General features: G+C 48.8%; 4 protein-coding genes across 7 annotated transcripts in view; all 4 read right to left on the bottom strand.

The window, feature by feature from the left end:
- Positions 1–4,632: 4,632 nt before the first annotated feature.
- LOC110291598 (protein S100-A6) lies at positions 4,633–6,181 on the bottom strand. The gene is made up of 3 exons (XM_021158816.1): positions 5,848–6,181; positions 5,150–5,311; positions 4,633–4,857 (listed from the first exon to the last, which is right to left on the bottom strand). The coding sequence occupies exons 2-3, from the start codon at positions 5,285–5,287 to the stop codon at positions 4,726–4,728; spliced, it is 270 nt and encodes an 89-aa protein (XP_021014475.1). The 5' UTR covers positions 5,288–5,311; positions 5,848–6,181; the 3' UTR covers positions 4,633–4,725.
- Positions 6,182–7,298: 1,117 nt separating this feature from the next.
- S100a5 (S100 calcium binding protein A5) lies at positions 7,299–10,547 on the bottom strand. Of its 2 annotated transcripts, XM_021159160.1 has the most exons (3): positions 10,543–10,547; positions 9,118–9,268; positions 7,299–7,568 (listed from the first exon to the last, which is right to left on the bottom strand). In XM_021159160.1, the coding sequence occupies exons 2-3, from the start codon at positions 9,253–9,255 to the stop codon at positions 7,425–7,427; spliced, it is 282 nt and encodes a 93-aa protein (XP_021014819.1). In that variant the 5' UTR covers positions 9,256–9,268; positions 10,543–10,547; the 3' UTR covers positions 7,299–7,424. The 2 variants fall into 2 exon arrangements, with proteins under 2 accessions (XP_021014819.1, XP_021014820.1); XM_021159161.1 differs by lacking the exon at positions 10,543–10,547 and having other exon boundaries at positions 7,386–7,565; positions 9,118–9,262.
- A 2,429-nt stretch (positions 10,548–12,976) lies between these two features.
- On the bottom strand, positions 12,977–15,213 carry S100a4 (S100 calcium binding protein A4). Its single transcript, XM_021158926.1, has 3 exons — positions 15,180–15,213; positions 13,852–14,007; positions 12,977–13,263 (listed from the first exon to the last, which is right to left on the bottom strand). The coding sequence occupies exons 2-3, from the start codon at positions 13,990–13,992 to the stop codon at positions 13,099–13,101; spliced, it is 306 nt and encodes a 101-aa protein (XP_021014585.1). The 5' UTR covers positions 13,993–14,007; positions 15,180–15,213; the 3' UTR covers positions 12,977–13,098.
- Positions 15,214–16,284: 1,071 nt separating this feature from the next.
- The window catches only part of S100a3 (S100 calcium binding protein A3), a 46,241-nt gene continuing 35,458 nt past the window's right edge, over positions 16,285–27,067 (bottom strand). For all 3 annotated transcript variants that reach the window (XM_029474871.1, XM_029474870.1, XM_029474872.1), the window contains exons 2-3: positions 17,210–17,355; positions 16,285–16,800 (exon numbers count right to left, since the gene is read on the bottom strand). In XM_029474871.1, coding sequence (XP_029330731.1) covers positions 16,636–16,800; positions 17,210–17,350 — 306 coding nt within the window. In that variant the 5' untranslated portion in view covers positions 17,351–17,355 and the 3' untranslated portion in view covers positions 16,285–16,635. The remainder of the gene's footprint in view (positions 16,801–17,209; positions 17,356–27,067) is intronic.

Here is a 27,067-nt window from a genome sequence, read left to right as displayed (position 1 = left end):
TAATATCCACTTATCAGTGAATACATATTGTGTGAGTTCCTTTGTGATTGTGTTACCTCACTCAAGATGATGCCCTCCAGGTCCATCCATTTGGCTAGGAATTTCATAAATTCATTCTTTTTAATAGCTGAGTAGTACTCCATTGTGTAGATGTACCATAATTTCTGTATCCATTCCTCTGTTGAGGGACATCTGGGTTCTTTCCAGCTTCTGGCTATTATAAATAGGGCTGCTATGAACATAGTGGAGCATGTGTCCTTCTTACCAGTTGGGACATCTTCTGGATATATGGAAGGCATTTTTCTTAATAAATGATTGATGTGGAAGGGCCCAGCCCACAGAGGTGGATGCTGCCACCCCTGGGCTGGTGGTTCTGGGTTCTATAAGAAAACAGGCTAAGTAAGCCGTGGGAAGCAAGCCAGAAACCAGCACCCCTCCACCACCTCTCCATCAGCTTTTTGCCTCCAGGTTCCTGCCCTATTGGAGTTCCTGACTTGACTTTCTTCAGTGATGAACTACTATGTAGAAGTATAAGCCAAATAAACCTTTTCTTCCACAACTTGGTCATGGTGTTTCCTCCCTCACAGCAACAGTAACCTCAGGACTGTACACTAATGAGATGTCCAGTGGCCCAAGACAAGATGGAGTTGGTCATCAGAAAGACCCAGATGTTCATAACACTTTCATCCTCATGTGCCAACCTCCAGAGCTGAAGGCAAACTTGGTCAATGGCTAAGGATGTAACCAATCATGCTTCCTAACGAAGCTTCCATCAATAACCTGAAAGGATCAGGCTCAAGCCAGGTTTAGTGTCATGCACCTGTTATTCCAGCACTCAGCAGTGAGAGGGAAGAGGATCAGGAATTCAAAACATGCCTCAACTACAAAGCAAGATCAAGGCCTCTGGGACTACATGAGACTGTATAAATAAAGCAAAATGAATAAGAGGGCTCAGATAGCAGAATATATAAAGGTTCCTTGAGTGTAAAGTGCTCAGAAGGCAGGAGAGTCCTTTACTCCTCACATGCCTGGCCTTGGGCATCTTTATCATCTGGCTGCTAATCGGCTTCCTTCATTAGATCCCTAATGAACCAGTACACCAATGTCTGCCTGGCTCATTGACCCACTCTAGAAAAATTAATCAACCATATATCTGTTATAGTATGTTTAAAGATTTAAGATTATTTTTTAATTAGATGTATATATGTATTGGAAAAAATAAAATGTGCAACTGAGTGCACATGGCTGCAGTGACCAGAAGAGGGCACCAGATATTTCCCTTGGATCTGGAGTTCAGGCTGCCCCACGTGGGAACTGTAAACACAGTTTCAGTTCCCTGCTGAGCTAACTCTCTAACCCTATTTCTCTTTTTTTATTGTATTACATTTATTCATTTCTGTGTGCATATGCATTGTGCACACATATATAGGCACACATGCCACAGCATGTATGTGGAAGTCAGAGACAACAGGAATTAGTTCTCCCCATCCACCATGTGGGTCCTAGGGATTAAATTCAGGTCAGCGGGCTTAACACCCGATGTTTTTACCCACTGACTCACCTCAGCAAACTGGTCAGGGGTTGTTTTTGTTGTTGTTGTTGTTTATTTGGTTGGTTGGTCTTTTGGGGTGTTGTTGTTGTTGTTGTTTTTAGTTTTGTTTGTTTGTGTTTTGGTTTTTTGAGACAGGGTTTCTCTGTGTAGCCCTGGCTGTCCTGGAACTTAATCTGTAGACCAGGCTGGCCTCAAAATCAGGGATCCACCTGCCTCTATCTCCCAAGTGCTAGCATTAAAGACATGTGCCTCAATATTTGTTTCTTTGACTGGGTGTTTTGTGTTGCAATTTTTATATTTTTGGTGTAGTCTATAAGCTGTTTGTACATTCTTGACATTTAAATAAAACATTTAAGAGACAGGCATGAAGAAGAAAGAGTGACATTAAATCCTGAAGCAGCAGAGGAAAGCATTGATGAGCTGGCCTGGGTCAGAAGAGTTCATTCCCTCCAAGAACTTCTACTGTCCCTCCTTGGTGGACAACCTGCAACTCTAGCCTTTAGTAACCCACACTACACATAATTCGTTGGAAGATGAGGCCACAGTGACTGTAGTAACACCCTGTACAAATGCAAGTACTGTGGAACACAGACACTGTGGGAAGTGGTGCTGGTGTTCTTGACAGTTTCTGATATTCATGGCAGAGGACAGATAATACATCCCAAGTCAGTCCTACCCCAACAGCCAACCTGGGTGACCACCCAGTTTATGGACCCAGTTGCCACTGTTCCAACCTCCCATGTGTAAGGGTAACTAGATGATAGGGTTAGAGCTACTTAGGCAGGGCAAGGAAAGAATAGAGCTGACTACAGGAAGAGGGAGAGCAGGACCACGTCCTCTGCCTAGCCTCTGGGTGTAGTCTTGGGCCATGTGCAGGGAAGAAATCCGCTGCAAAGTTCCCAGCTCCAACCCTCTCCTGGGAACCTAGACGATGCTCAAAAGCCAACTTGAAATCGTTTGGACTAATGAAAGTCAGTCTACATCTGACCACACCCAATTCCACCCCTTGCCTTCTGCCCCCACCAAAATTTCCAGTGTCAATGGCCCTTCACGTCTCAGTTTTAATTAAACTATATCCCCAACGCAGGCAAATGTTTTGCTACTCATTTTATCTCACTTTGTTTTGTTTTGTTCCTTTTTTTCAAAGCTCCCCCCTACCACTCACCCCACCCCACCACCCACCTCACTTTTTCATTAAGACTGGGTCTCAGTATGCAGCCCTGATTGGCCTGCATGTCTCTATGTAGACCAGGCTAGCCCCAAACTCAACAGAGATCCATTTGTCTGCCTCCTGAGTACTGGCATTAAAGATGTGCACCATCATGCCCAGGGAGGTGAAGTTTTATTTAGCAGATGGGCTCTGCACCTTCATCTCCTCTCTAGCCTTGTGATCCTGATACACAGCAAAGCCTGCCTGCCAGCCTCCTGAGGGACCAAGCATCTCCTTCCACCACCAGACCCTGTACCAAAAAAAAAAAAAAAATCCCCCTTGCCCTCCAAGAGCCTAGCTGATTGTCTGGTCATCTAACCACAGAAAGAAGGGGGCAGGATGGGACTGGATTCCACCTGTCTTTATCAAAACTTTCCCTCCCTTGACTTGCTTTTAATAGATGTACCTCAGATGAAGTAGGGTTAATTGCTGAGAACTAAACGATGGCTCAACTCTTACATTCCCTGAATACCTAATTCTGACTCCCTCTCACAGCCCAGACCTCTTAAGCTTTGGCTCCCATCCACGGTGCCGCCAGTTCTTCTTCCACAAGGCTCAGAAAATTAACTGACTTTCTTCCTATGCCCACCTGCCAGGCTCCTTCCCCACCCCCCTCCTTCTTGACACGCCCCCCACCCCACCCCCACCCCCACACAACCGCAGCTTCCCTACCAGTAACCTGCTCTCTGTCCACAAGAGGGCAATCCCTCCACACCCCAAAGTATCAACAACTGGGTGTGGTGTACTTTTCCAGAGCCACTGAATAGAGCCTATACTGAACAGCATGGAATGGGGGTGGCCCGCCCGGGGACCCTCTGGCTGTCCAACAATGTGGTAAGACCAGGACACTGCTGGAGAAGAAAGGTTTTTAAGAAATATAGCTGTTGCTGTTTACTTGCCCTACCCGGAGCAAGGGAAGACCATTTAACGTCTTAAGCGGATTGGAGAAGGGGTGGGTAGTAAGAAGTGAAAACAGCTATGGTCTCCACGTGAAGTCCAGATCTTTGCCCCTTGGGGCTTGGCCAGGATGTTGTCCAACTTGGGTTAGGCCTTCCCTGGAGGAATGGCAACAAATGCTGTCTCCATGATACCCAGACACATCACACACAGCTTTCCCCACACCTATGATTTAACTGTACACAATAGACAGTTACTCCGTTGGCCATCTACTCTGATAGGGATTGAGGGTTCAACTAGGTTCCAGGGAAGTAGCTCCATGAGTCATTCTGCAGGGATAGGCTGGGTCAATATTGACAGAAAGGCCTGATGCCGCATTTGGCATGTCTCAGGACCCCAGCCCTGCCCTGTTTACGAGCACCTCGTGAGTCACATGTGCGTGGAGCTGCCAGCTCCTTAGCTCAACAAAAAGGACCCCATACCTGACACTAGGGACCGTCTCCTACAGTCTCCTCCACCTCCAACTGGAACACAGGCAACTACAGAAAACTCAGTCATCCTGTGTCCCTGCTCACCTCAGATGTGCCTCTCCCCACCCCTCCCTCATATAACACACAAACACACAGTGAAAAGGTGGATTGCCCAACGTCAGGGCCCACCTAGTACACCCTGTTTCACCACACCCAGACCAAAGTGTGTCTGCCAGGAGACTGCTGGGACTACTGCAGACCTGCTTCTAGAGGCCACTTTCTCCTGAAGGTCACTTGATTGAGCCTTTGTTTAAAGTGGCTTTGCCTAGAGGGGCCTCCTCTTCTAATACCCATAAAGATTCCTGGTCAGCTGGCAGACCTTGCCTGCGTGGGTCAATGAGCTACTACTCCCAGAGATTAACTGTGGCTAAGACCACTGGGTGGTGGGTCCAGCAGCAAGGCAGGAAGCAACTGGAAATCAGTGGGAAGCCAGAACACATGAGTAGGCATAACAAAATCGAAATATTTATTGTATAACTACCCACCACTGGATTCGACCAAGATAGGCCCCTGGAAGTCATCTCAACCGTCCCATTTTATTTCAGAGCTTCATTGTAGATCAAAGCCAAGGCCCCCAGGAAGGCAACATACTCCTGGAAGTTTACTTCCTGATCCTTGTTACGGTCCAGATCATCCATCAGCCTTGCAATTTCAGCATCCTGCAGCTTCTAATACATTAAAAAGGAGAAGTCCACACTCAGTGGTGGCCAGCACCCTAGATTCCTTTCCCCTTCCCTGGAAATCCGCTCTCACACAAGTAGCTCTGCTCGTTGTGACCAAAGATGGGCCTTCAGTTTGGGTTTACCTTGATTTACTCTCCTCAGCCCCTGCTCCTCCCTCAGGGGACAGGGCAGCATGGAGGCATATGGGCATCCCTCCACAGGAAGTAAGATCAGGAACTGTGATTAAATGCCACTCAGATGAGAGGCGGGAGGGGGAACCGGGACAGGCGCTACTCACAGAGCCAATGGTGAGCTCCTTCTGGATCAGCTCCTTCAGCTCCTTCTTGCTCAGGGTGTGCTTGTCACCTTCCTTGCCAGAGTACTTGTGGAAGATGGCCACGAGAAGGCCAATGGCCTGATCCAGAGGGCATGCCATGACTGATCACTGGGCTAGAAGAAGCTGTTTGACAGAGGGGCTATTCAGTGCTGCTGATAGCAGAGAGTTCTCTCACCATCGCCTGAGCCGGGTGACTACTTGCCTGAGGCAGCCAGTCTCAAGCCAACACAAGTGGCAGCCAGAGCAACTTAGGTGAGGGATATAAGAATGGAAGGGACTTTGGGATCTGTGAGCACTGTCCTCCAGGGCTTCCAAGAGAACTAGGGCATATGACTGAGCAAGGAAGAGAATGGAGACTGCCCCTGGGCACCTCCTGACAGAGCCACACACTGGGCCGGTGACACACCCAGGCCAAACCCTCCTGCACCCCAGAAGAGCAGACTCGGGTTGCCGCCCCATAGGGATGCATTAGCCTCTGGGTAGCTGATCATGGCTCTCCCTGCCTCCCTGGGCTCCAAAAACTTGGATCCCAATGCATTCCACCCACTGAGCGTGCAGAGGCTGACGGGGGAAGGAAGTGGCTTAACCCCTTGCCCAGGAGCGGATAGACCCTAGAGGGACACCCCCACCCCACCCTCCCACCCCCAGCGAGAGCTCACCGCACGGTCGACAGCGAAACGCCAAAGGAGTGGTCGAGGGGATGGACTGTGTCGCAGTCTGGCTGGCCTTATAGTGGCCAGCATCCGTGAGGTCCGCCCAGGGAGTGCTGGCACGCCCCGACCCCACCCAGCGCCTGAGGCTAGGCAAACGTACATCCCAGCCCCCTCAACTTTCCACGCCCCTGTTGCCTGGACTGTCCGGGATTGGGAGCGGAATGAGGGAGTTTAGCGGACCCTGACGGGCCCAAAGGAGACCAGTGCAAGTCAGAGACATTAGAGTTTTCTCTAATTCCGTGTTTAGTTTTCCCTTCTGGCACGTGACTAGAAACTCTGGCTTGTGTGCTGAACCTGCCGGCCGGAGAGCAGTGTCCTTAAAGTTAGCATCAGTGTGAGGGGGACTGGGAACCACACTGATGCTGTTGCCCTCTAGTGGCAAGGTCCCCAAGTGAGGGAGGGGAAGCAGTCAGTCTACCACATCCTCTAAGATAGTGGTTCTCACTCAACCTGTCTACTGCTGCGGCCCTTTAATACCGTTCTTCAAGTTGTGGTGGTCACCCAATCATAAAATTATTCTCGTTTCTACTTCATAGCTATAATTTTGCAACTGTTATGAATCGTAATGTATATATCTGTGTTTTCAGATGGTCTTAGGCAATTCCTGTGAAAGGGGTCTCAACCCACAGGTTGAGAACCACTGGTCTAAATCTTGATAATATAGCTAAAGATGTTGAACCCAAGAGGTAGAATTTTGAGCCTTGTCTCAAAGGGGGTGTGGGGGGAAGAACACAGTCTAAAAGATTTTAAACAGCATCCCCCACCAACCATAAATTTCTAGCAACATCACTCGCCTCCTCCCACTCACTGCCTGGAATTTCATCCTTAGAGCAGCTTATGCATGAATGTGCACACAGTAGAGCCAAGCCCAGTGAGCGTTCTCAGTTACTCATCTCAAGTGAAAAGTTTTGAACATTTTCTCCTTGGGGGCGGGGGGGGGGGGTAGGGGGAGGAGTCTTGAGAAGAGGAAGTTGGTATGGTGTGGGGAGGGATTAGCATCCTGAAGTCACTCTTCAGTGAGTAATGGGAGGGGTGTTCCTGGAAGGGAGAGGAGAAGGGCTCCTGGGGTGGTCTCCTGCGGGCTATCCCCAAGTCAGAACTGCGGGACCATCACTGCTGGACAACAGCCCATCCCTCTGGCCTCCTAGCTCTCACGGCCTTTTCTCTTGTTTTCTCTGCATCTTTGCTGTCTGGGCAGCTTTGTTATTTTACAGGAGTGCAGAACAAAGTCAAGACACCTCCAACAATGTCCATGATGAAGGACTGCCAGTGGAGTGGGATGAGAGCCCAGCTCCTGCTATCCACAGACCATCTGTGTGTGGCCCAAGGCTGAGTGGTCCAAAATGTCTGTTCTCCCCTGCCTCAGCCAAGAGACAAACCACCTTAAAACCAGTGTGTGCAATGGATAAGGCTTTATTTCTCTGCTGGAAGGATTCATCTGGGAGAAAGAGAAGGGCAGGGGGCATAGGAGGGGCAGTTAAAGAGGCTGCAGAGGTCAGGATCAGGAGCTGCCAGTGTCCTGGTCATTTGTTATCCTCTAGGAAGAAGTCATTGTAGGCCATGCACAGCGTGGTCAGGAACACAGAGTACTCCTTGAAGTCAATCTCCTGGTCACTGTTTTTGTCCAGGCTCTTCATCAAGTTATCAATGCTGCTCTCCTTCATCTTCTGCAAGGGCCCAAGGGGAGGAGACTAGTCAGCAGCTCAGCCCCAGCCCACACCTTTACCACAGGACCAACATGCTTATTCCAATTGAATTACAGTAGGAAGGCTTAGTCTAGCCTTTGCTCCTGGAACATCTTCCCATCCAAAGAAATAATAATCTGTAATTCATACCAATTCCTACTGAAAACAGCTTGAGGTCTGGCTATGTGGCCCTGAGCATCATCCTGAGCTAAGTCCTAGACTTATCCTGCCTGCATTGTAAGGCCAAGCTGGTAAAGGATCCGGACAGCACCACTCTCTGTAAGGTCAGTATACTGGAACTGAGAACCCAGCATGCCCCCTGCCCTAAAACCTGGCCTGGCACCAGATGTCCTCCTCCCAGTTTGGTCCCTGCACCCTGGCTCTACTAGAAAGTTGAAGACAGAGCCTTAGGGTAAAACAAGGAGATGCAAATGTGTAGACCCTGCTTTTCCTCCATTGCAATCAGTTCTAGGTCTCCCTTGCAGGATGTTGCTAGTCATGATGCTGGAAACTGCTTCTCTGGAACACGATCCTGGTCCCAAGACAGGATCCTCCCCTGGGGCTCTGTCCCCCTAATTATCACCAGATGAACCAGAGGTCCTCCCCTCTACCTTTATTAGTTCCAGGATAGCAAAGCAGTTTCTGGGATTGACGGTGTATGGGCCAGGCCAGGTGTGGGGGCACTCAGAAAGCAGAGGCAAGTGGATCTCTGTGAGCTAGAGGCTGGCCAGGTAAGGGATTACAGAGTGAGTTCCAGGGCAGCTAAGTCTACACAGAGAAATCCTATCTCAAAAAGAAAAGGAAACGTATATACTATGGTAAACTTCATGTGCCTTGGAGAGAGAGGTCACAGAGGCCTAGGAAGTGTGGCAGCTGCTTTGCCACTGCCCGTGGACATACTCCAGGAACCTTGTCTCCAGGGAGACACTGGTATTTAGGACTTCATTGTAAAAATAAATAAGAGGTTGGTACCCAGGCCTAGAACTCCAGCTCAGTCCCAATGGACAAGGTCTCAGATGTTTCCAAGGTTCAGTTATTCTGTGGAGTAGACCCTCACAGCAGCCTATCATGGCCAGCCAATCAGATTCAAAGCTCTCTCCTCACCCCATGTTCACAAATCAGCCTATTAGTCTATTTGTTAGCATCACTTAGGTCCTTGGCTCTGCCAGGCATGGAGGAGAATCAAGAAGGATCCCTACCCTCCAGTCATACATAGCCAAACCTAGCACCCCACATCCCTCAGACCCTCAAGATCCCTAACACAGGCTATGCAACCCGTCATCAAAGTCTCCTGTATCTGATTCCTTAGCCTCCCATGGACAGAAGTCCACCCCCAGACTCACCTCCTCCTTTCCAGAACAGAGGTCTAGAGACTCAGTAGCCAGGGATTCCCCAGCTCTTTCCTTGTCTCTGGCCCTTCAGCAGTCCTGGCACTTAAACTGCTTAAACTACAGTACCCTGAGAGTAGGTGGGTATCTCCCAGAAGGAGTGCTCAGAACATGTAGTGGGATATGGAAGGATAGTCACCTACCTCTGCAAGACTCAGCTCTGTCTTGATCAACTCCTTCAGTTCTTTCCTACTCAGGGTCAGCTTGCTACCCTCTCTCCCTGAATATTTATGGAAAGTGGTGACCATGGTGGTCAGTGCCTTCTCAAGAGGAGTCTCCATAACGATGTGTACCCTGGACTAGGAGAGAGGACAGTCACAGCACTGGAGAAGCTAAGCTTGCTCCTCACCAGTCATGCATACCCAAAGACCCTCTTGCAAACAAACCACCACTGACAGGAGTCCACAGTGAGACCAACAAGGAAAAAAATGTGTGTGTGTGTGTGTGTGTGTGTGTGTGTGTGTGTGTGTGTGTGTTGTAATGAGAGCCATGGCAAACACTAGAACAGCTAAAATTGTAAGTCCAACCCCCAAAGGAGGTGCAGCTTCCCTGATCAAGACATGCTGACAAAGAGAGTATAGGGTCGCCTCTTCAAAAGAGCAGGTAAAACAGATGAAGGGTCAGGATTTTTCACTTCCCTACTCACTTCCAGCCACAGTTCTCACCTAGTCACCCTCCTTTATCCTGAGGCACCTGAGATGGAGTGTCTCACAGTAAAGGGGGTCAAAAAAGAAGTCCAAGGGTCAGAGGGGGCTGGGGCTGAAACTGGGAGATAAGGTCTCAGCAGGAAGTCGGAGAGGGGGAGAGGAGTCTGGACTTGCTCAGTAACCTCCAGTCTGGTGCCCAGAGAGCTGTACGCAAAGCCCGGCACGGGCAGGAGATGAGGGGCAGGGCTATCAACATGGCCAGGATCTTGTAAGAACTAGTTCTAGAAGTTAGGTTTGATTGATGATCTCAATTCTGTCAGTATAGCCACTCTAGCAAAAGAGCAGACAACTGAAGCTTGTGGGACCCAAGACTTAAAACACATTTCCCCTTAAAGAGGAAGGAAGCAATGCCCACAGAACCGGAGGCTTCTGCAGATCCTGTAGAGAACCCCGGGCTGGGTGGGAGGGTGGTTGAGAAACTGACAGCCTCTGGCTCCAACCCAAGAAGTTCTTGGAATGGACAGGACCCATCCTTCATCTCCTGCCACTCAAACTGTCAGCTTCTCACCTCACAGAGGCTCAGCCAGGACCACAACTCAAGGTAAGGAAGGAACTCTGAGCATCTGCAGGGACATCTGGCTGGTTTCCCACACACACCCACCTCTGACAGTGTCTCACAATTTATCTTAAGATAGCTGGCCTCAAACCCATGATCATCCTGCCTCATCTTTCCTGCTGCCAGGGTTGGATCTCAGGGAATCTTACAGTCACAATTCCAAGTCCTCTGTCCTCTCCTCCCCGAGCATGCTCCCACTCGCAAGGCCAAACCTTCCTTGTGAAGGGGCTCCATGTCTTGTCACAGTTTTCTCCCCCAGACTGACCCAGCAGAAATGAAAGAGGTAATCTGAAGGAAGGACTCACCAAGGAAGAAGTGAACCTGGAGAATCTATTCTGCAGCCACAGCCTCCCCACCAGTGCCTTTATTCCCTTGTCCCTAGTACCCAGGAGATCAGGATGGGTGGAGCCAATGAGAAGGGTCAGAAATATGAGGGCTTCCAGACAAGGTTGGAGGGAACCTTCACTGGAAATTTTGACTTGCTATTTACAAACAGAGCTAGATATGGCACATGAAGTTACCCAATGACATGTATTTTCAATAACAGAAACCATTTTTCCTATGAAGCCTCACCATCTGGTGAAGTAATAGGCAGAGAAAGGGAAAGTCTCCAGAAAAGAAATGGTAAAAGGTGTGGGTCAAACACAGGGTAACTCCCCATATGCTAGGATAAACGCCACACTGAAACCTTCCATCTCTGAATCCATTCCAAAAGCAGAAAGGACCCCTCTTGGGATGGGATCAGTGAAGGAAGGTAATTTCTGCCAAGGACATGGCTAAAGTCACTAGCTAACATAAAGTGAAAGAAGGAAAATAGTTGTTGGAGACTTCCTGGCTTGGAGAACTAAGAATCCAGGATTGGGGGAGGTCCAAAGGAAGGTTTGGGACTGGAAAAGGGATTGAGAGTATGGACTGGGGAGGAGGCTCAGGTTAAGGTACAATCATTGGCACAGAGGTCAAGGCAAGTTGCCTGTGTTCTGCAAACACTCACACTGAATCTAAGAACAGAATTGGGTTAGGGGCATAACACTCATCTTGGCTGAAGTCCCATGCTAGCCTGCCTGTTTTCTCTCTGCTGCCCCCTTTGTCATCCCACCACAACTATTACACTAGTGATACATCTGGGACTTGTCCCTAAGCAACAGGAGTTTCCGAAAGTAGAGTGATGCAGAAGGAGGCTCTAGGGAGCACACTCCCAAGATGGGAAAATTGACTGGGAGTGCAAAGAGAGGAGACAGGCTTAGCCTGGACCTAAGTCTCTGTAGTCAAACTCCAAGGGAACATCTGAGTCACCTACTCCAGTCCTCTGAGGCTAGAGAGAAAAGCACAAAATGATGAGAAAGGAAGCCTGAGGTCAAGAGGGCCAAACCTGCCAGCCTTGGGATAGCTTCTGCGCACCTTTCATTAGGCATCTCCATATCACCCAGGGAAGAGCTTGGCATCTAATCTCAGGCCATCCTCTTCACTCCGGAAGCACTGGCCTTAAGCCTATCCCAAGGGGAAGCAACATTATGTCTTGTGCTCTAGGGGTGAGAGGATGAGGAGATGGGGATCTCAGTTCTATTTATTAGATCCTATGGCCAAAATTACGTCTCTAAAACTATGGTCACCTCCCCATCATCTCCTTCCCTCCCACCTAGCTACTACCCCCTGCCTCCTTTACTCTCCCTGAGGTCTCTTGTCTTCCTCTAAGCAACCTGATTCTTAGTAATAGTAGATACTATCATAGTAATAGTAGATAACATGGGCTGGAGAGATGGCTCAGTGGTTAAGAGCACCGACTGCTCTTCCGAAGGTCCTGAGTTCAAATCCCAGCAACCACATGGCGTGGTGGCTCACAACCATCCGTAATGAGATCTGACGCACTCTTCTGGTGCATCAGAAGACAGCTACAGTGTGCTTACATATAATAATAAATAAATCTTTTTTAAAAATAGTAGATAACATAATAATAGTAATGGCAATCGCTTGTCCCACAGCCTCTCGAGGGCAGAGACACTATGTTAAGAGAATGACTATTTCAGTCATCCATGGTAGCATATGTCCATAATGCCGGTGCTGAGGAGGTTGGCAAGGAGGATCAGAAGCTCAAGGAGAGAGAGAGAGAGAGAGAGAGAGAGAGAGAGAGAGATCCTTGTGCTACTACGAATGACCTCCCTCTATATTACCCTTCTTCATCCAACCCTTCATGGACAGGAAAGGATTGATCCAGTGTTTGAAGCCAATGAGCTAGATTGGGTAGCAGGACCTGGCCTATAAATGTCAGGGCTGAGTGCCAGTCCACCTCTCCATTCTTCTCTGGCTTCAAGACTCCTTCCTCATGACTCAGGCAGGCCTGTTGTCTTCCCTCCAGACCCCAACCAGCAGCAGATGTGACCTTTAATCCCATCCCAACTTCAGTTTGAGCCCAGAGGCAGTTCTGGAGAGAGGAGGGAGAACTGTGAGCTGGCTAACAGCACACATCTGGAGCCTTTCAAGCTAAGCCTCTGGTGGTTTCTGCCTTTAGTGTTCCTGGAGTTTGCTCTGTTGCATATATAGGAGCACGTAAACACACACAAACACACACGCACGCACACATAAGCACGCACACACAAATACATACTTGCAATGCACTCAAAATAAGCCACCCACCCCTCCCCAACCTTTTTTAGTTTGGCCCCCAAAAAACTCCAGGTCAACTTCCAGAAGTCTCTACCACAGCCCTCAGCCCATAGTCTCCAGTCTCTCAGACAACAGCTCATAGTTTCAAAACCCTTTATTGAATTTGCTCAGCACTGTGCACATGTATGAAGAAGCCAGAGTAAGGCACTATGCTCGCAGCCAACAGGGAAGATCCCCCACTGGCAAACTAGGAGGAGTCTTCACTTCTTCCGGGGCTCCTTATCTGGGCAGCCCTCAAAGAATTCATTGCACATCATGGCAATGCAGGACAGGAAGACACAGTACTCCTGGAAGTCAACTTCATTGTCCCTGTTGCTGTCCAAGTTGCTCATCACTTTCTGGAACGCAGCTTCATCTGTCCTTTTCTGGCAGTAGAAGAGGAGCAATTAGAAGCCAACTCAAACCAGATATTTGCCTCCAGCCAGGAGCTCAGGAAGGTTTGCAAGCACTCCTTGCTAGCCTCGGGGCTAAACTATGGGATGAACACATGGGATAGCTGGGAAAGGATGTGACCACATCTTCCCCGTGCTTGTTTTAATTATCTTAATAGGAAACTGTCATAATAGTGATCCGTTAACTAATATAAGGTGTTATTGAGGGGAGAATCTGCAGGCATTTGTGTGCCTCCATGATCATGTCTTCACAAATAGAAATTCGATTTCTAGTGCCTATCTCCGGAAAGACAGCCCTGATCTAGGCTGTGGTTTCAGACACTGACTGCCTAATGTGGTTGTTTTGGTTTTCCTCTGCCTCTTCAGTTATCTTCATCCTAAGCCTATCTCAACTGGGGGGCTAGTATAAAGTAGATGGTTCGTTGTGGTTCTGTACCACGTACCCAGAGCAGGGATATATGCCAGCTATAGCTAAGTACTGCATCAAGACTAGTGCCTACCAGCTCCAGCCTCCTCCTGCAGATGCATCACGAATGCAATACACAGGCAGGACCCACTTACCCCCAGGAAGCTAGGCAGCTCCCTGGTCAGTAGCTCCTTGAGCTCTGTCTTGTTCAGCTTGAACTTGTCACCCTCTTTGCCTGAGTATTTGTGGAAGGTGGACACAATTACATCCAGGGCCTCCTCCAAGGGTCTCACCATGGTAACCGTTGAGAACTAAGGGCAGGAGACACAAAAGTAACATTCTCCAACCCACGCCAACAGTGTGTTGAGAACTGGACATGTGTTGTTGAGCATGACCCAAGTCACACTCATTCTGTCCCCATTTTAAGTGCTCTATCCCAGCCGACTCTCTAAGAGATGGACCTCACCCCCTGGGGAGATCAGAGGAATGGGACCCACTGATGGCAAGAAGGTCACATGTGCTCTGGGCTCTGAAACCTGCAAAGCCTACCCCTCAAACTCTGGAAATCCATGCCAGCAGCCTTCTATGCCTCTCAGGCCTGGCCTCAACAACAGCAGTTTTCCATCCCTCACTCAGCTTACTCACTCCCACGGCTCAACCACAAGCACCAGGCCCTGGCCCATTCTTCTCCCTCCCAGCATTGGGCGCGGCTGCTGGCTGCCTGCCCAGGGGCAGACAAAAAAGTGGAAAAACCCCAGCTGCCTAATAGGAGTAAGATGAAGTGGCAGAAGTAGGGATGCAAAAGGAGAGGGTGGGGAAGCCAGGCTCTCTTGGCCTAGGTGCTATATGTTCATAGGGCTATTAAAAACAAGACACACTACAAACACGAATGCCTGCAGGAGGGTGCTGGAGAGATGGCTCAGTGGATAGAGGTGCTTGCCACCAAGCTCCAGGGCCTGAGTTTGATCCCCACAACCCACATGCTAGAAGGAACAGACTGACTCCCACACAAATTGTCCTTTAGCTCCCACAATGTCGCCTTGGCATTTGCTCCAGCCCAACCCATACACTCATACACACAAATAAAAACTATAATTTAAACATTGTAAAACAAAAAGGCCTACTGGTGCCTTCACTTTGCTTCCTGTACCCGAGTGTCCACACACTGGCTTGTATGACCCAGCAACACGAGTCAGCATCCTATCCATGACAGTGGCTCCCAAGCACCACCAACATACACTATAGCAACATGCAAGCCAGCCTCGGCATCTCAGAACCTCCGGGAGCTCAGATGTAGCCATTTATACACTTTTTTTTTTTTTTTGGTTTTCATTCTTGTGAAACACACACACACACACCTCCACATCAGAATCTCTCATCTGGATTTATTAAAGACATCTGTTCCCCCAGCAGCCCCCCTTTCTTCTGCCCTAGCCTCAGCCTCTAATGCCGCTAGCAGTGCTATCAGACCAACACAACTCACCAGACCAAGAGAGAGGAAGTGCTGAACAGAGAGGTTTGGGGAGAGCCCAACAATCTGACCTATTTATACCCTGCCAGGCCCTGCCCATGCAGAGGATGGGGGAACATGGATACTGTGCTCTTGCTGTTGGTTGATGTAGTAAATGTCATAACACCCTCAACCAGCCTAGTCTGGGAACCAGGCTTCCTGCTCTCTCCCCGGCAGGCACAATCAAGTAGTGAGTGAGCTCCAGTGGGCACAGCAGAGACTTGGATGGGGTAGACACCACCAAGCAGCCACTGCTCAGCCAGAGGTTTAGGAAGCTTTGAGAACGGGCAACCTGGACATGAGGTGTGGGCCACAGGAAAGGAGATGGAGATGTTATGGGCAAGGGATAAGGAGCTGCCCTGGAAATATGTGGCCCAGGAATGAAGGAGGTGACCCCACCCAGTGGGACAATGTCAGCACTTCCCTCCAGCCTAAACAGCTTCTTGTCACAATCAGGAAGACCCAGGGTAGAGGCTAGCAAATCAGGAGGGACCTTGGGACCACTCCAGGTATGAAGTAGGAGCTATATCTAGGAGGTGATGATGGAGTTAGGGTGGCAGTGTAGCCTGGAGGTTTTTGAATGGATGGAAGCTGGAATAAGGGTAATGGGGAATGACAGGAGCATTCGGGGTTGAATGCTCAGCTTGAAGAAGAGAGTTAAAGAGGAAATAGGTAAAAGGGGGAATCAGGATTAATCTCTAAGGATAGGGTACAAATGCAGGGATTGAGTGAAGGTTAGATGGAGGTTTGGCTTTGGGCTCCCACAACCATACTCTCCTTGCAGCATCTGGTCACAAGTACCTCCCAAGGAGCCCCTTGTCCTTCTAGAAAGTCCAAGATAAGGACTTCTACCTCAAGACAGGGGACAGAGAGAGAGAGACAAAGATCCTCCAGTCTCCTCTGATGGGACCTTTGTGTTGCCCCTACCCTCCTGAAATGTGTGCATTTCTACAGGGTCTGACATTGCTTTGGGGGTCCATGCCTTCCATGGTAAGCCTCCTTCCTCCAGTAGTAAGGAGCATAAAGGAATAAGGACTCAGTCCCAAGGCCCAGTGTGTCCCATCAGAAAAAAACAAAGTAAGCCAAGATGACATTTCTTTATTGGGAGTTGAGGAGGCCCCTGCCACAGCGGTCCCAGTTGTGTGCACATGGCTGAGCAGAGATATTCTTCCCTTCCAAGAAGAGAAGCAGCAAAGGCTGGCTACTGTTTCACCCCTCACAAGCTAGACATCCCTAGGAAAGCCTCAAAAGCTCATGGGTAGCTGGGTGGGGTTAGCACATCAAGAACTTGGCAAGTCTAGATTGAAAGGGGTACCACAGAGAGAGTGGGAAGGGTGTGGCTACACACCCAGAACCACCTCAAGGACAAAGATGGAGGACTGGAGCAGACTCTGCCCTTCTGGGATAGCGTACACCTTTGGATCAGAGGCTACTGGGGGCAAGGAGGCTCAGGGGGGCACTCTTTGAAGTACTCGTGGCAGTAGAGACAGAGGCTGGCAAGTGAGCGCACGTACTCCCCAAAGTCCACTTCGCAGTCTTTGTTGGTATCCAGAACACTCATGAATTTATTGTAGTCACACTCCCGGAACTCACTCTGTGGAAGGGATGAGAAGGCAGGGTCAGAAAACCAGAATAAGGAGCCAAAGTAGCTTCCCACACCACTTCCCTCCGATGGTTAGGCTGCCCCCATTCCAAACCAAAACGCTCATGGGGCCAACCTCATCCTACCCACCTGATAAGACATCCATTTCAATCCCCCTTCCCAGCCCTGTGTCTCAGCTCATGTGCTGAGCACCTACTCCCCACGATGAGGCATTGTCCTCAGGACAGTAACTGTCATCCTATTTACATTCTATTTTACCAAGGCTCGTGAGGCCATGTCAGCTCACTTCCTTAAATGCCCCCTCCCCACACTTTAGCTTCCGTCTTGCTACCCTATGCTGGTGCTTGGCCCTAGGCCACTCTTTGCAGAGTCCAAGTGGGGAGAGATATGAGGTGCTCACCGGCGTCCAGGTGGGCAGCTCCTTCTGCAACAACTCCTTGAGCTCCGACTGGCAGATCTTGTATTTATCCCCACAGCGCCCTGCATACTCCTGGAAGGTGCACACGATGGCAGCTACTGCCTGCTCCAGGGGCCGGGTCATCCTCACTGTCACAAAACAAGGGTATGACTCACAAGGAGATCCAGGCTCTGACTCTCCTCTTCCTCAGTGTTTCCCAGGAATTAATTCCAAACTTGTCAGTCTCCACCATGCTAAAGTGCCTCTCTCTCTCTCTCTCTCTCTCTCTCACACACACACACACACACACACACACACACACACATCAATTCACCTCCCCGTTGTGCCTGTTGTGATTTTTATAGACAGAAGTTTCAGTTCCCTGACATCACCATAAATTCCTCAGGAGCAGAATATCTACCACCTTCACCCCAACTGGGAGCCTCCCTCTGACTCTGACTCCCTCCCATCCTTTCCCATCACAACACCTGGGAATTCTCAGTCTTTTATTGGGCACCATTCCATGTGATGCTGCCCTTGATCCTAGAAAGCCTCTGCCTTTTGGAGACCCGGAGCCTCATCCTGTAAGAGCTTGCACAGGAAGCCCTGCCCAGGGCTTCTTTGTCCAGATCCTGGTGAGGCTAAAGCCAGAGGCAGTGGTGAGGCCTGACAGGACCCCTCCACCTCACTATGCCTCCTACCCTGAACTCAAAGAAACTGCAATTGATGACCCTCATTCTATTGTGCACTCTGAAGCCCTGGGTGAACTGTTTATCTCTGGGTCTCAGTTGTCTTATCTGCAAAGTGGGATAATCTAGCCTCACAGGCCTAGTCAGAAACATGGACCAGGTGGTGTCTGCAGAGTCCACCAGTTCATAGATCTACTCATCTCTGACCTACTCCATCCTTTAACTATCCTCCCATCCCCCGGGGGACCTCAGAAGGCTTTGAGAAGAGTCCCCCACTGAGATGGAAGGGAAACACTTCCTAGAATTCCTTCCCTCACCCCACATCTATTGTCTCCTTCCATTGCCCATGCAGCCTGGGCAAACCCTGGGCTGGCAGGGAGGCAATGGAGTTGTTTCCATGTGAGTCCCGTGACTCACTCCTGACTCCCTCGGGGGACTGGAGTCCTCCAACACAGGGTATCCAGAGCCAAGACTCTTCCTGGTGAGTTCCCTTTATGGGGAGCAAATAGCTAGCAAGACTGTAGCTGTCAGGGAAGTAGGGGAATGGGGCTGAAGCGGCAAGCATTATGGGGGTCTAATTCTCTGTGATAGCCTGACACTGCAGCAAGGATCCACGTTCCCAGAAGAGGAAAGCACCATGATCCTTGGAGAGGAAAGAAGGGTGATCCCAGGAGCTCAGCTCCTCAGAGCCCTTCTGATTCCTCCCAGCCTGCCTGGCGCCACTTCAGTTGCTATTTCAGAAGCACAGGGCTTGAAGACTCAAAGGAATCCTCTCTTCTCCTGCAGCCCTGGCCTGTCCCAACTCGTCCCCAGGAATGAAGCAAAGAGTCAAGGAGCAAAAGCACGGAGCTCACTCAGGGCTACCCCAGAAGCATAGCTGGCCACTGTCCCCACATCAGTACAAGATCGTGGCTGGGCACACTACCCAAAACAAACTTCCTTACAGCTCCTTAGTGTATGAGGGACCCTCTGAGTCCCCATCACCTGCTGACAGCATCTTTCTGCTCCCATATCCAGACCCTGTCTCCAGGAACAGGCTACCCGTTGAGGGCTTTCTGAGCTGCCCCAACTCCGAGCCCAAGGCAGTTCCCAAGCAACCATACTCACCACTGCTGCTGTTGCTTCAGCTGTAGGAGCCTACCAACTGGGTGTCCCTATTTGTAGCCTCTCGAGAGATGAAGGGAGCAATTATAAGGACCCAAGTAGGTCAACGCTGAGGCTGCCCTCAGGGTCCCATGCCTCCATCCCTCAGTAGCCTCTATTACAGGCCCACCGCCCACCTAGCAACGCACACATCAAAGACCCAGTCAGAGTCTCAGGCACCTCTCCCCTACTCATTCCCCCTCTGCCCTTCCCCAAAGCTGGGAACTGGTAACAGCTTCCTGCTTGCATCTTCCAGCTACACACATCCCTCTCCTGAGCTCTTTATTGTGAAGAGACCAAGAATACAAAATGGGGACACATCTTGGGCTCTCTTAGGATGTACCTCCAGAGAGTATCTGTGCAGAGGAGACCTTGGGAGCATCTGGCTAAGGCTCCTATTTACAGGTGAGGAGTCTGAGGCCATGGAACACCCTCTCTGCCCAGCCTCCAGAGCACTGAGTGTTGGGTGGCCTTTGACTATGAATTGCTTATTTCACTGGAGGAAAGGAGGTATTTTTGAAGCCCAGAGAGAAGGGTGTTCCTCTGAGGCAGCCACCAGCTGTCAAGGCTTGAACTTTCTTGCCTTTCTGCTCCAAGTGATAATGAATGAACTTGGGTCACAGATTCATGAAAGAGCTGGCGTGTCCCCAAGCTCCAGAGCTCACAAGACTCCACTGTTGTGTTCTGTGCTGGGGCGAGTGACTTTCCAGGCAGTCCTGGGGCAGAGTGTTCATTTTGGCTTAAGCATATTACCCCATGGGGTTCCAGGATCAAGTCTCTACTTGTCACCTCTGTGAGCCCTGGGCTTCAGCTTGTGTCTTTTCCCCCAAATCATCAAACCCAAATTTGAGCTTGGGTATGGCCAGAGCCCTCAGGGTGCCCGCCCTGCTCAGCTTCACAGACTTTGCCATCACTTGAGGTTTTCGTTTTTGTTTTTGTTTTTTTAAACAAGTTTTTATTTGTTTGGTTTGTTATTGTTTTAAAGATCTGATTTTATTTTGAAAGATTGTAATTTATTTTCCCTTATGTGTCTGTCTGTAAGTGTCGTCTGTATTAGTGCGGGTACCCATAAAGGCCACAGGCACTGAGTCCCCACAGAGTTGGGGTTACAGATAGTTGTGAGGCCCCTGGTGTGGGTGCTGGGAATCAAATCTGGGTCCTCTGCAAGAACAGAAAGTACTCTTAACCTCTGGGCCATCTCTCCAACCACAGTGGAACTTGTTTTGTTTGTTGAGAGAGAGTCTCTCTACATAGCTATCTCCTGGCTATCCTGGAACTCACTCTGTAGACCAGGATGACCTTAAACTCACAGAGATCTGCCTGCCTCTGCCTCCCAAGTTCTGGGGTGAAAGGTGTGCAGAAAGATGGGCTTAATTCCTTGTTGGTCTTTGATGTTTGAACTTGATCATTTTAATTCTGCCTGGCATTTCTGGCTATTCTTTGTTTTCCCGGGCCATTCTTAGCTGGCATGGGGGAGACCACCACTGACCAGACATGGAAATCCCCTCCTGCTGCTTCTCTGTTCTCTCCCACCCAAAGCTTCTCCGTTCCACAAGAAAGAAACCCAACACCCAGAAGAATACAGGAAGGAGAAGAGAAACCTGGCTTCCTGGCCAGTGACAAAAAACCTCATGCCTGTATGGACCTCACCCTGGGCCCAGTACCCAGCTTTGTCTGGAACACAATCTCCTCTTCGAGGTTGCCAGGCTGTGGATGAGGGGAGTGGGCAATGGAGGCAGAAGGAAGGAAGAGTTGTGATTAACTCTGTTTTATTGGCAAGGAGTTATGAGCAGTCTGAGACACAGGACAGAGAGGGTCACATGGCCGCAGAAGGAGGGGCCAGAGTAGACCAACAATTAATTTGCTTCTAGGTCAATAACTTAATCTCATCTGTGTTAAGCCTCTGCTACCAGCTACCTTAAGCATGTCATCTCTGCTCTTGTGACCTGATTTTCCTCATTGATGGAAATAAAAATAGTAACCATCTCATAAGACTGTTGTGGAGTTTGAGTTAGCACAAGCAAGGCTCATGGAATAAACACTGCTAAAATACAGTGAAGGCTTGGTAAATGTTAACTCTGAGAGGTAACAACTTGCCCAGAATCATATGACTAATGAGTGGCAGGCTTGCTATTCACTCTTTATAAAAGTAATTAGAAGCACTGATACTAGGCATCGGGGGTATAGCATAAACAAAACAGACACAGTCCCTCTCAAGGGAGATGACAATCTAGTGGGAGAAACAGACAATAACAAACGAATGTTTAATAGGCTGGACGAGCCCAGCAGCCTGGCTCCTGAGCCCACTTTCTTATCCAACAGTCCTTCATGTTTCTGGGCACAGCCACAGCCCCTGAGAACACAGCTTCTCTGTCCACCGAGAGAAAGCTGGGAGAGGCCTAGAGGCATGTCTTGGTGGAGACATGGAGTTGGAGAATGCACATGGAAAGAATGCTTAATTGGGCCTTCACTCAGAACTCCACCCCACCTCAGCACCTAACTTCACCATGTCTGCACTTTACCTTGTTAGAGACTTAATTTCCTATCTCGAAGATTCCTACCGAAAGAATCCTAAGTATTGCCATATATGGTGGAACATGTCTTTTATCCCAGCACTTAAAAGGCAGAGGCAAGCAGATCTTGGTGAGTTCAAGTCCAGCCTAGTCTATATAGCAAGTTTCAGGCCAGTAAGAGCTATGTAGTAAGACCTTGTCTCAGAAATTTTTTTTGCAAATACATTTTGTTACTAGTTATTGTGGCAATGTGAGTGCTCTGGACTCTGAGTTCAACTTAATGTGAGTTTCCCTGGATTACTGGGGGGGGAAGGGGGTTAGAACCCATCCTTCCTCACCAGGTCATCTTGCCCACTTTTGCCTCCATAAAGATGATAGCGATGACTCTAAACTCTCTTCCCTTGTATCACCCCTCCCCCAAAAAAGAACAAAGTGTCTAGACTCTTCCTGCCCTATTGAAGTTTCCAGACTCTTCCCTAAATCCTTTTTCTACAGTGGTCCCAGTGCACAGCAGAGGACCCCAGTTCCAAGGCCTGGACTAGAGCTATCTTCGATCTTTCTTGCTCTCTCCTATCCGCATGCTCCATCCCCACCCTTAGGCTGAGCCTAGGACCATGGCTTCTCACCTTGCATAACTAACTCCCTGAGGACAGGAGAGCTGACCGCTGGAAAATGTGCCGTGTCTGGAGACTGAGAAGCTTGGCCTCAAGTGTGCAAAGGGTGAGCACAGATGCTAGCCGATCTGGCCGGACTTCTTACAAGCTAAAGCTCTGACTCTCCTCACTATCACCACCATCGCCTACGATCCCTGGAAAACACATCACCCTTCTAAAGGACAGCATCTGCTCTTGCACCTCAGGGGGGAAAATAAGATAGGGTGTCCCAAGGATCTGGACACACTATTTACTTCTGGCAAAAGTCCTGAGCCCTAATGTCCAGAGTAACCACCCATATCCAATAGCCCCATGAGGCTAAATTAATTGACTGAAACAATAGACATCCTTTCTGATCTTCTGAGCCATGTATGGAGAACATTTGGAAAGGGATATCTGATTACTGGGGCCAGTGAGGAAGCTAGAGTCAGAACTGAAGCTACAGAATTGGAACTGGGAGGTGAAGACAGAATCTAAACCAAGAGCCTGCAGAGGTTAGACCTATCACTTGCTTTGACAACCAAGCTGTGTCCATTGCACAGATGAAAAAAGTGGGTTGGTGGAGAGATGAAGTGACCCACATGGGAGCTGTAGGGTACCAGATCACTCCATCTTCTCAGAACCCATGACTGAGTGTCGTGTGGGTTATGAGAACCAAACTCAGTTCCTCTGCACACACAGTACATGCTCTTAAATGTGGCGCCATTTAATTCTAGCTTTGCTGGCTCCTAGTTGACTTTGAACATCAGTAGCTATGGAGGTGATGAGCTGGGCAGGTCTTGTGCTCATGCAACTGACATCTCTGATGTTTGGTTTAAAATGATAGAAGCCACATAGGGTACTTTTCAAGGTCTTACTTGAAAGCCACTTTACTGACCTTCTGGCCCACAAGAGTCTCTAATGGATAGCTAAAACACGATGAGATTGAGCTTGGCACTGCTTACCTGTCCTCTTAGAACAAGGAAAGCTGAACCAGGGTGATTGCTGAACATTTGAGCACAACCTAGGTTTCATAGCACAACCTTGGGATCTAGCAATAACTACAAGTAAAAAACGCTAGGGATTTCCACCATTTGTGCTTGTCTCCTTTGCTACCTTAACCTTTGGGTCAGTTTCTGCTGAACTCTGCACAGAGGCACATTAGTCATTTAATAAATGTTTGTCTGGGGCTTCTGATACGAGACCAGCTTACCCTAACCTCTGTCCTCACCCTTCAAGGCTAAAGCCACCAAGATAAGAGTAACTCAGCTAGTTTCAAAATTCACAGTCACATCACCACCTTGTGACCACACTCATACCAACCACGTTTCTCGGTGTCCTCTTCCAGATCACAGAAAAAAGGCACAGTCCATCCCTAGCCCGGGGTGGAGCCATACAATAAAACGCTGATATGACAGGAGGTGAGGTCACCGTGTTTCTCATCCCAGCAGCAATTCCAGGAGACTAGGGGAGATCTGGCCACAGATCCTTGACAAGCAGAGTGATGTCCAGACCCTCCTCTGCCTCAGCACAGAGAATAGGGAAGCTCCTTAGTCAGGATTCAACAGTCTGGTGACAGTCTGACAGATACCAAAAGGAATGAATAGCCTCTTTAGAACATCTCCAAGTGGGGGAAACCTCAGAGACAGCAAGGTAAGTCTGGTCCCGCTAGCCCAACTGATTGTCCAAATACAAAACTGAGAAGCCCTGCACCTATGGCACACCAAAAGAAATCAGAGGTCACAGAGCCAACCACCTGCATGGGGGTCTCATCTCCCTGTGATTCAGGATGATGGGACAGGTACCTCTGAACCCTGTTCAGCCAGGTCCCCTCCAGGTCACACAAAGACGGTTTCTGGAGATGGTTTCAGAAAGATGAACAAGGCCCAGACCACCATCCCAGTGTCCCAAGGGATGGGGAGTTTTCTTATAGATGTGGGTCATGCTCTGACACTATTCCTTATTTTATGAATCCCAGCCTCTGTTTCCTCATCTGCAAAGGGCAGGATCACTGAAGATTAAATGGCCGGTGCTTTAGTATCTCAAGCACCTGGTCAGAAGCAGGGATCACAAATGGCTAAAGCTGCCTCTCTCAGCTTTCCCATCTGTAAAAAGGTTAATGACAGCCCCTTTGGGGTTACCATGAAGCTAAAATGACAGTGTGCTCATCAAGAGCTTTGAAAACTTCCCCGAGAATGTTAATTACTGGCATCATGATTTCCTGACCTATACTTACCAGGTCCCTCTCCAACAGAGTGTTAAGAAGGTGGGCTTCTCTCTTTTTATTACCATGAATAGAAACTATTTGTCCCAGAGGCCTGCCTGGTCTTATCTCCCAGCCCTATATGAATGAAGGCAGATGCACCCAGAGCAAGTGACTGTCACATGGCCTCTCAGTGGCTCCTTCCTCCTCTGCAGAGCTCTGCCTGATGTGCTCTACAAATGAGCCATACACACATCGGAGTTTCCTAGGAGGAAGGGTCCCCACACAGCTTGGGCTTCTCAGAGCATGGCCCCTAGCTTCTGACATGCCTTAGAGAGAGCAGTACAAGAGGCTAAACTGGGAGCTGAAACATTCTTAAGATGTAGTTCAGAATTCCCAGGGCATCATTTCTGCTCTATTTTACTGATCTCACCAATCATTAAGGTTGGCTCAGAATCAGGAGGAACTCACATAAAAGAGTTGTCTTCTAATCTCCACAAGCACACCTTAGCATATGCTCACGCTCAAGCATGCTTGTGGGCAAACACACACACACACTCATGCTCTTCGAGTTGTGTCCAGGCCCCATCTGAAATCCAGCATCCTTTTATTGTTTTGTTCTTTAAACCTACAGCACACCATCCACTACACTATGTTCATTGATTCCTGATCACACATGACTGCTATACTCAGTGACCATGCTCTAGTTAGAAGGCAAAGTAAAGATGAGACGTGAAAAGCTTTTTCCTCAAGAGCCTTTGTCTTATTGATATGGCAGTAGTGACCTCTCTATGCAGGGTTTTACCTGTATCTTTGAGAGCTTAGCTATGTAATATGGCTACTTTAGCTGGGTATGTTAACAACTTGGGGGAAAAAAGGTTGGTGGGTTTTTTTAAGTAAAAGAATAAATGAGGATGATGATGAAGAAGAAGAAGAAGAAGAAGAAGAAGAAGAAGAAGAAGAAGAAGAAGAAGAAGAAGAAAGTCAGTGCTTTTCTGAATTTTTTTTTCTTCCCAAGAAAGCTCTGATGTGTGTGAGGGTCATTTGTAGAGTACATCAGACAGAGCTCTGCAGAGGAGGAAGGAGCTACTGAGAGGCTACATGACAGCCACTTGCTCTTAGGTGGTGCTCTGTCTTCATTGCAGGTATAGGGCTGACAGACAAGGCCAAGGCAGGCACTCCAGGACAAAGGGTCTCTTTTCATGGTGATAAAAGAGAGAAGCCCACATTCTTGACACCCTGTTGGAGGGAGATCAGTAAACTAAATGTCTTAGCTAGGATTTCTATTGCTGCGATGGAACACCATGACCGAAAAGCAAGTTGAGGAGGGAAGGGTTTATTGGGCTTACACTTCCATATCATAGTCCATCACTGAAGAAAACTAGAACAGGAACTCAAACAGGACAGGATCCTGGAGGCAGGAGTTGATGAAGAAGTCATGGAGGGGAGCTGCTTACTGGCTCATTTCACATAGCCTGCTCAGCCAGCTTCTTATAAAACCTAGGACCACCAGCCCAGAAGTGGCCCCACTCACATGAGCTGGGCCCTCCCCCATCAATCACTAATTAAGAAAATGCCCTGCAGGCCTGCCCACAGCCTGATCTTATGGAGATGTTTTCTCAATCAAGGCTCCTTCCTCTCCGATGACTGCAGTTTGTATCAAGTTGACATAAATCTAGCCAGCACACTGACAGTTCTGAGCTCCAGGCAAACAACCAGCACCCTTGAGTAACTGTAGCCTCAATTTCCATCTACAACTGCCTGAGACACCCCAAGTACCCACAGAACCATGAGAGATAAAAATGTATGTTTCCAGCCACCATATTTTGGAGTGGTTCATTATACAGCAACAGACAGCTAGTAGGGTATCTATAAGTCACTGAACCAAACTTGAACTGTCCACCAAGAAGTCTAACCACATGGACATTCAAATGTTAATTTAGTTAAGGTACTGCAGGTCAATTCTCGATTAACTTCTGAATGCTATGTAAGTGGTAGAAAAGCCAGTAGCTATAAAGATCAATCAAGAATAATAACTTAAAAGATGAAATTGGATGGAGGTAAGAGTGAAATATAGGGCTTAGAATCTATAGGATGGAAAGCTGGTGGCCCTTGTCACGGTACAGCAAGCCATGTGTTCAAACTGTCACCTGATATACTTTAGAATGCAGAATATGTGGCAACTTAAGTGACAGTCTTAGGAAAAAACGGTAGAAACCATAAGGATTTTTGGTTTGAGCCTGGCTCCTAAGGGTTTTATCAGAGATCAAGAAGGAGGGAGTAAACTCAAAACTGAGCTAGCCCACTTGAAAGCAGATAGGAAAAAAGGTTTTCTAAAAACAAGCACAGTTGCCTAGAGCCTGTGATCTGCGAATGAATCCTAAGGAAACTGCAGAGCAGGTGAGGGCAACAACTCCTTCCCCACCCCTACCCCCACCCTCACCCCCTCCCCACCCCCACACTCCCACCCCACCCCCATCCCAAGGGGCTCTCAGGATCGCTGGCCCTTTATATCCTTCAGTGTCAGGGTTTGTGCTATGTTCTGGGATTGTATCCTCCCTTCTGTGAAGTTAGAATTAGTGGAGGGGGTAGATAAAATTATTGTAGTTGTAGGTAGGTTTTATCTTTTTGTGTGTGCTGCCCCTGCCCCTGCCCCTGCCCCTGCCCCTGCCCCTGCCCCT

Source organism: Mus caroli, chromosome 3 (genome assembly GCF_900094665.2).
Source record: "Mus caroli chromosome 3, CAROLI_EIJ_v1.1, whole genome shotgun sequence".
Taxonomy (NCBI): domain Eukaryota; kingdom Metazoa; phylum Chordata; class Mammalia; order Rodentia; family Muridae; genus Mus; species Mus caroli.
Note: the sequence above shows the minus strand (reverse complement) of the source record. Positions and strands in the feature narration are given on the sequence as shown.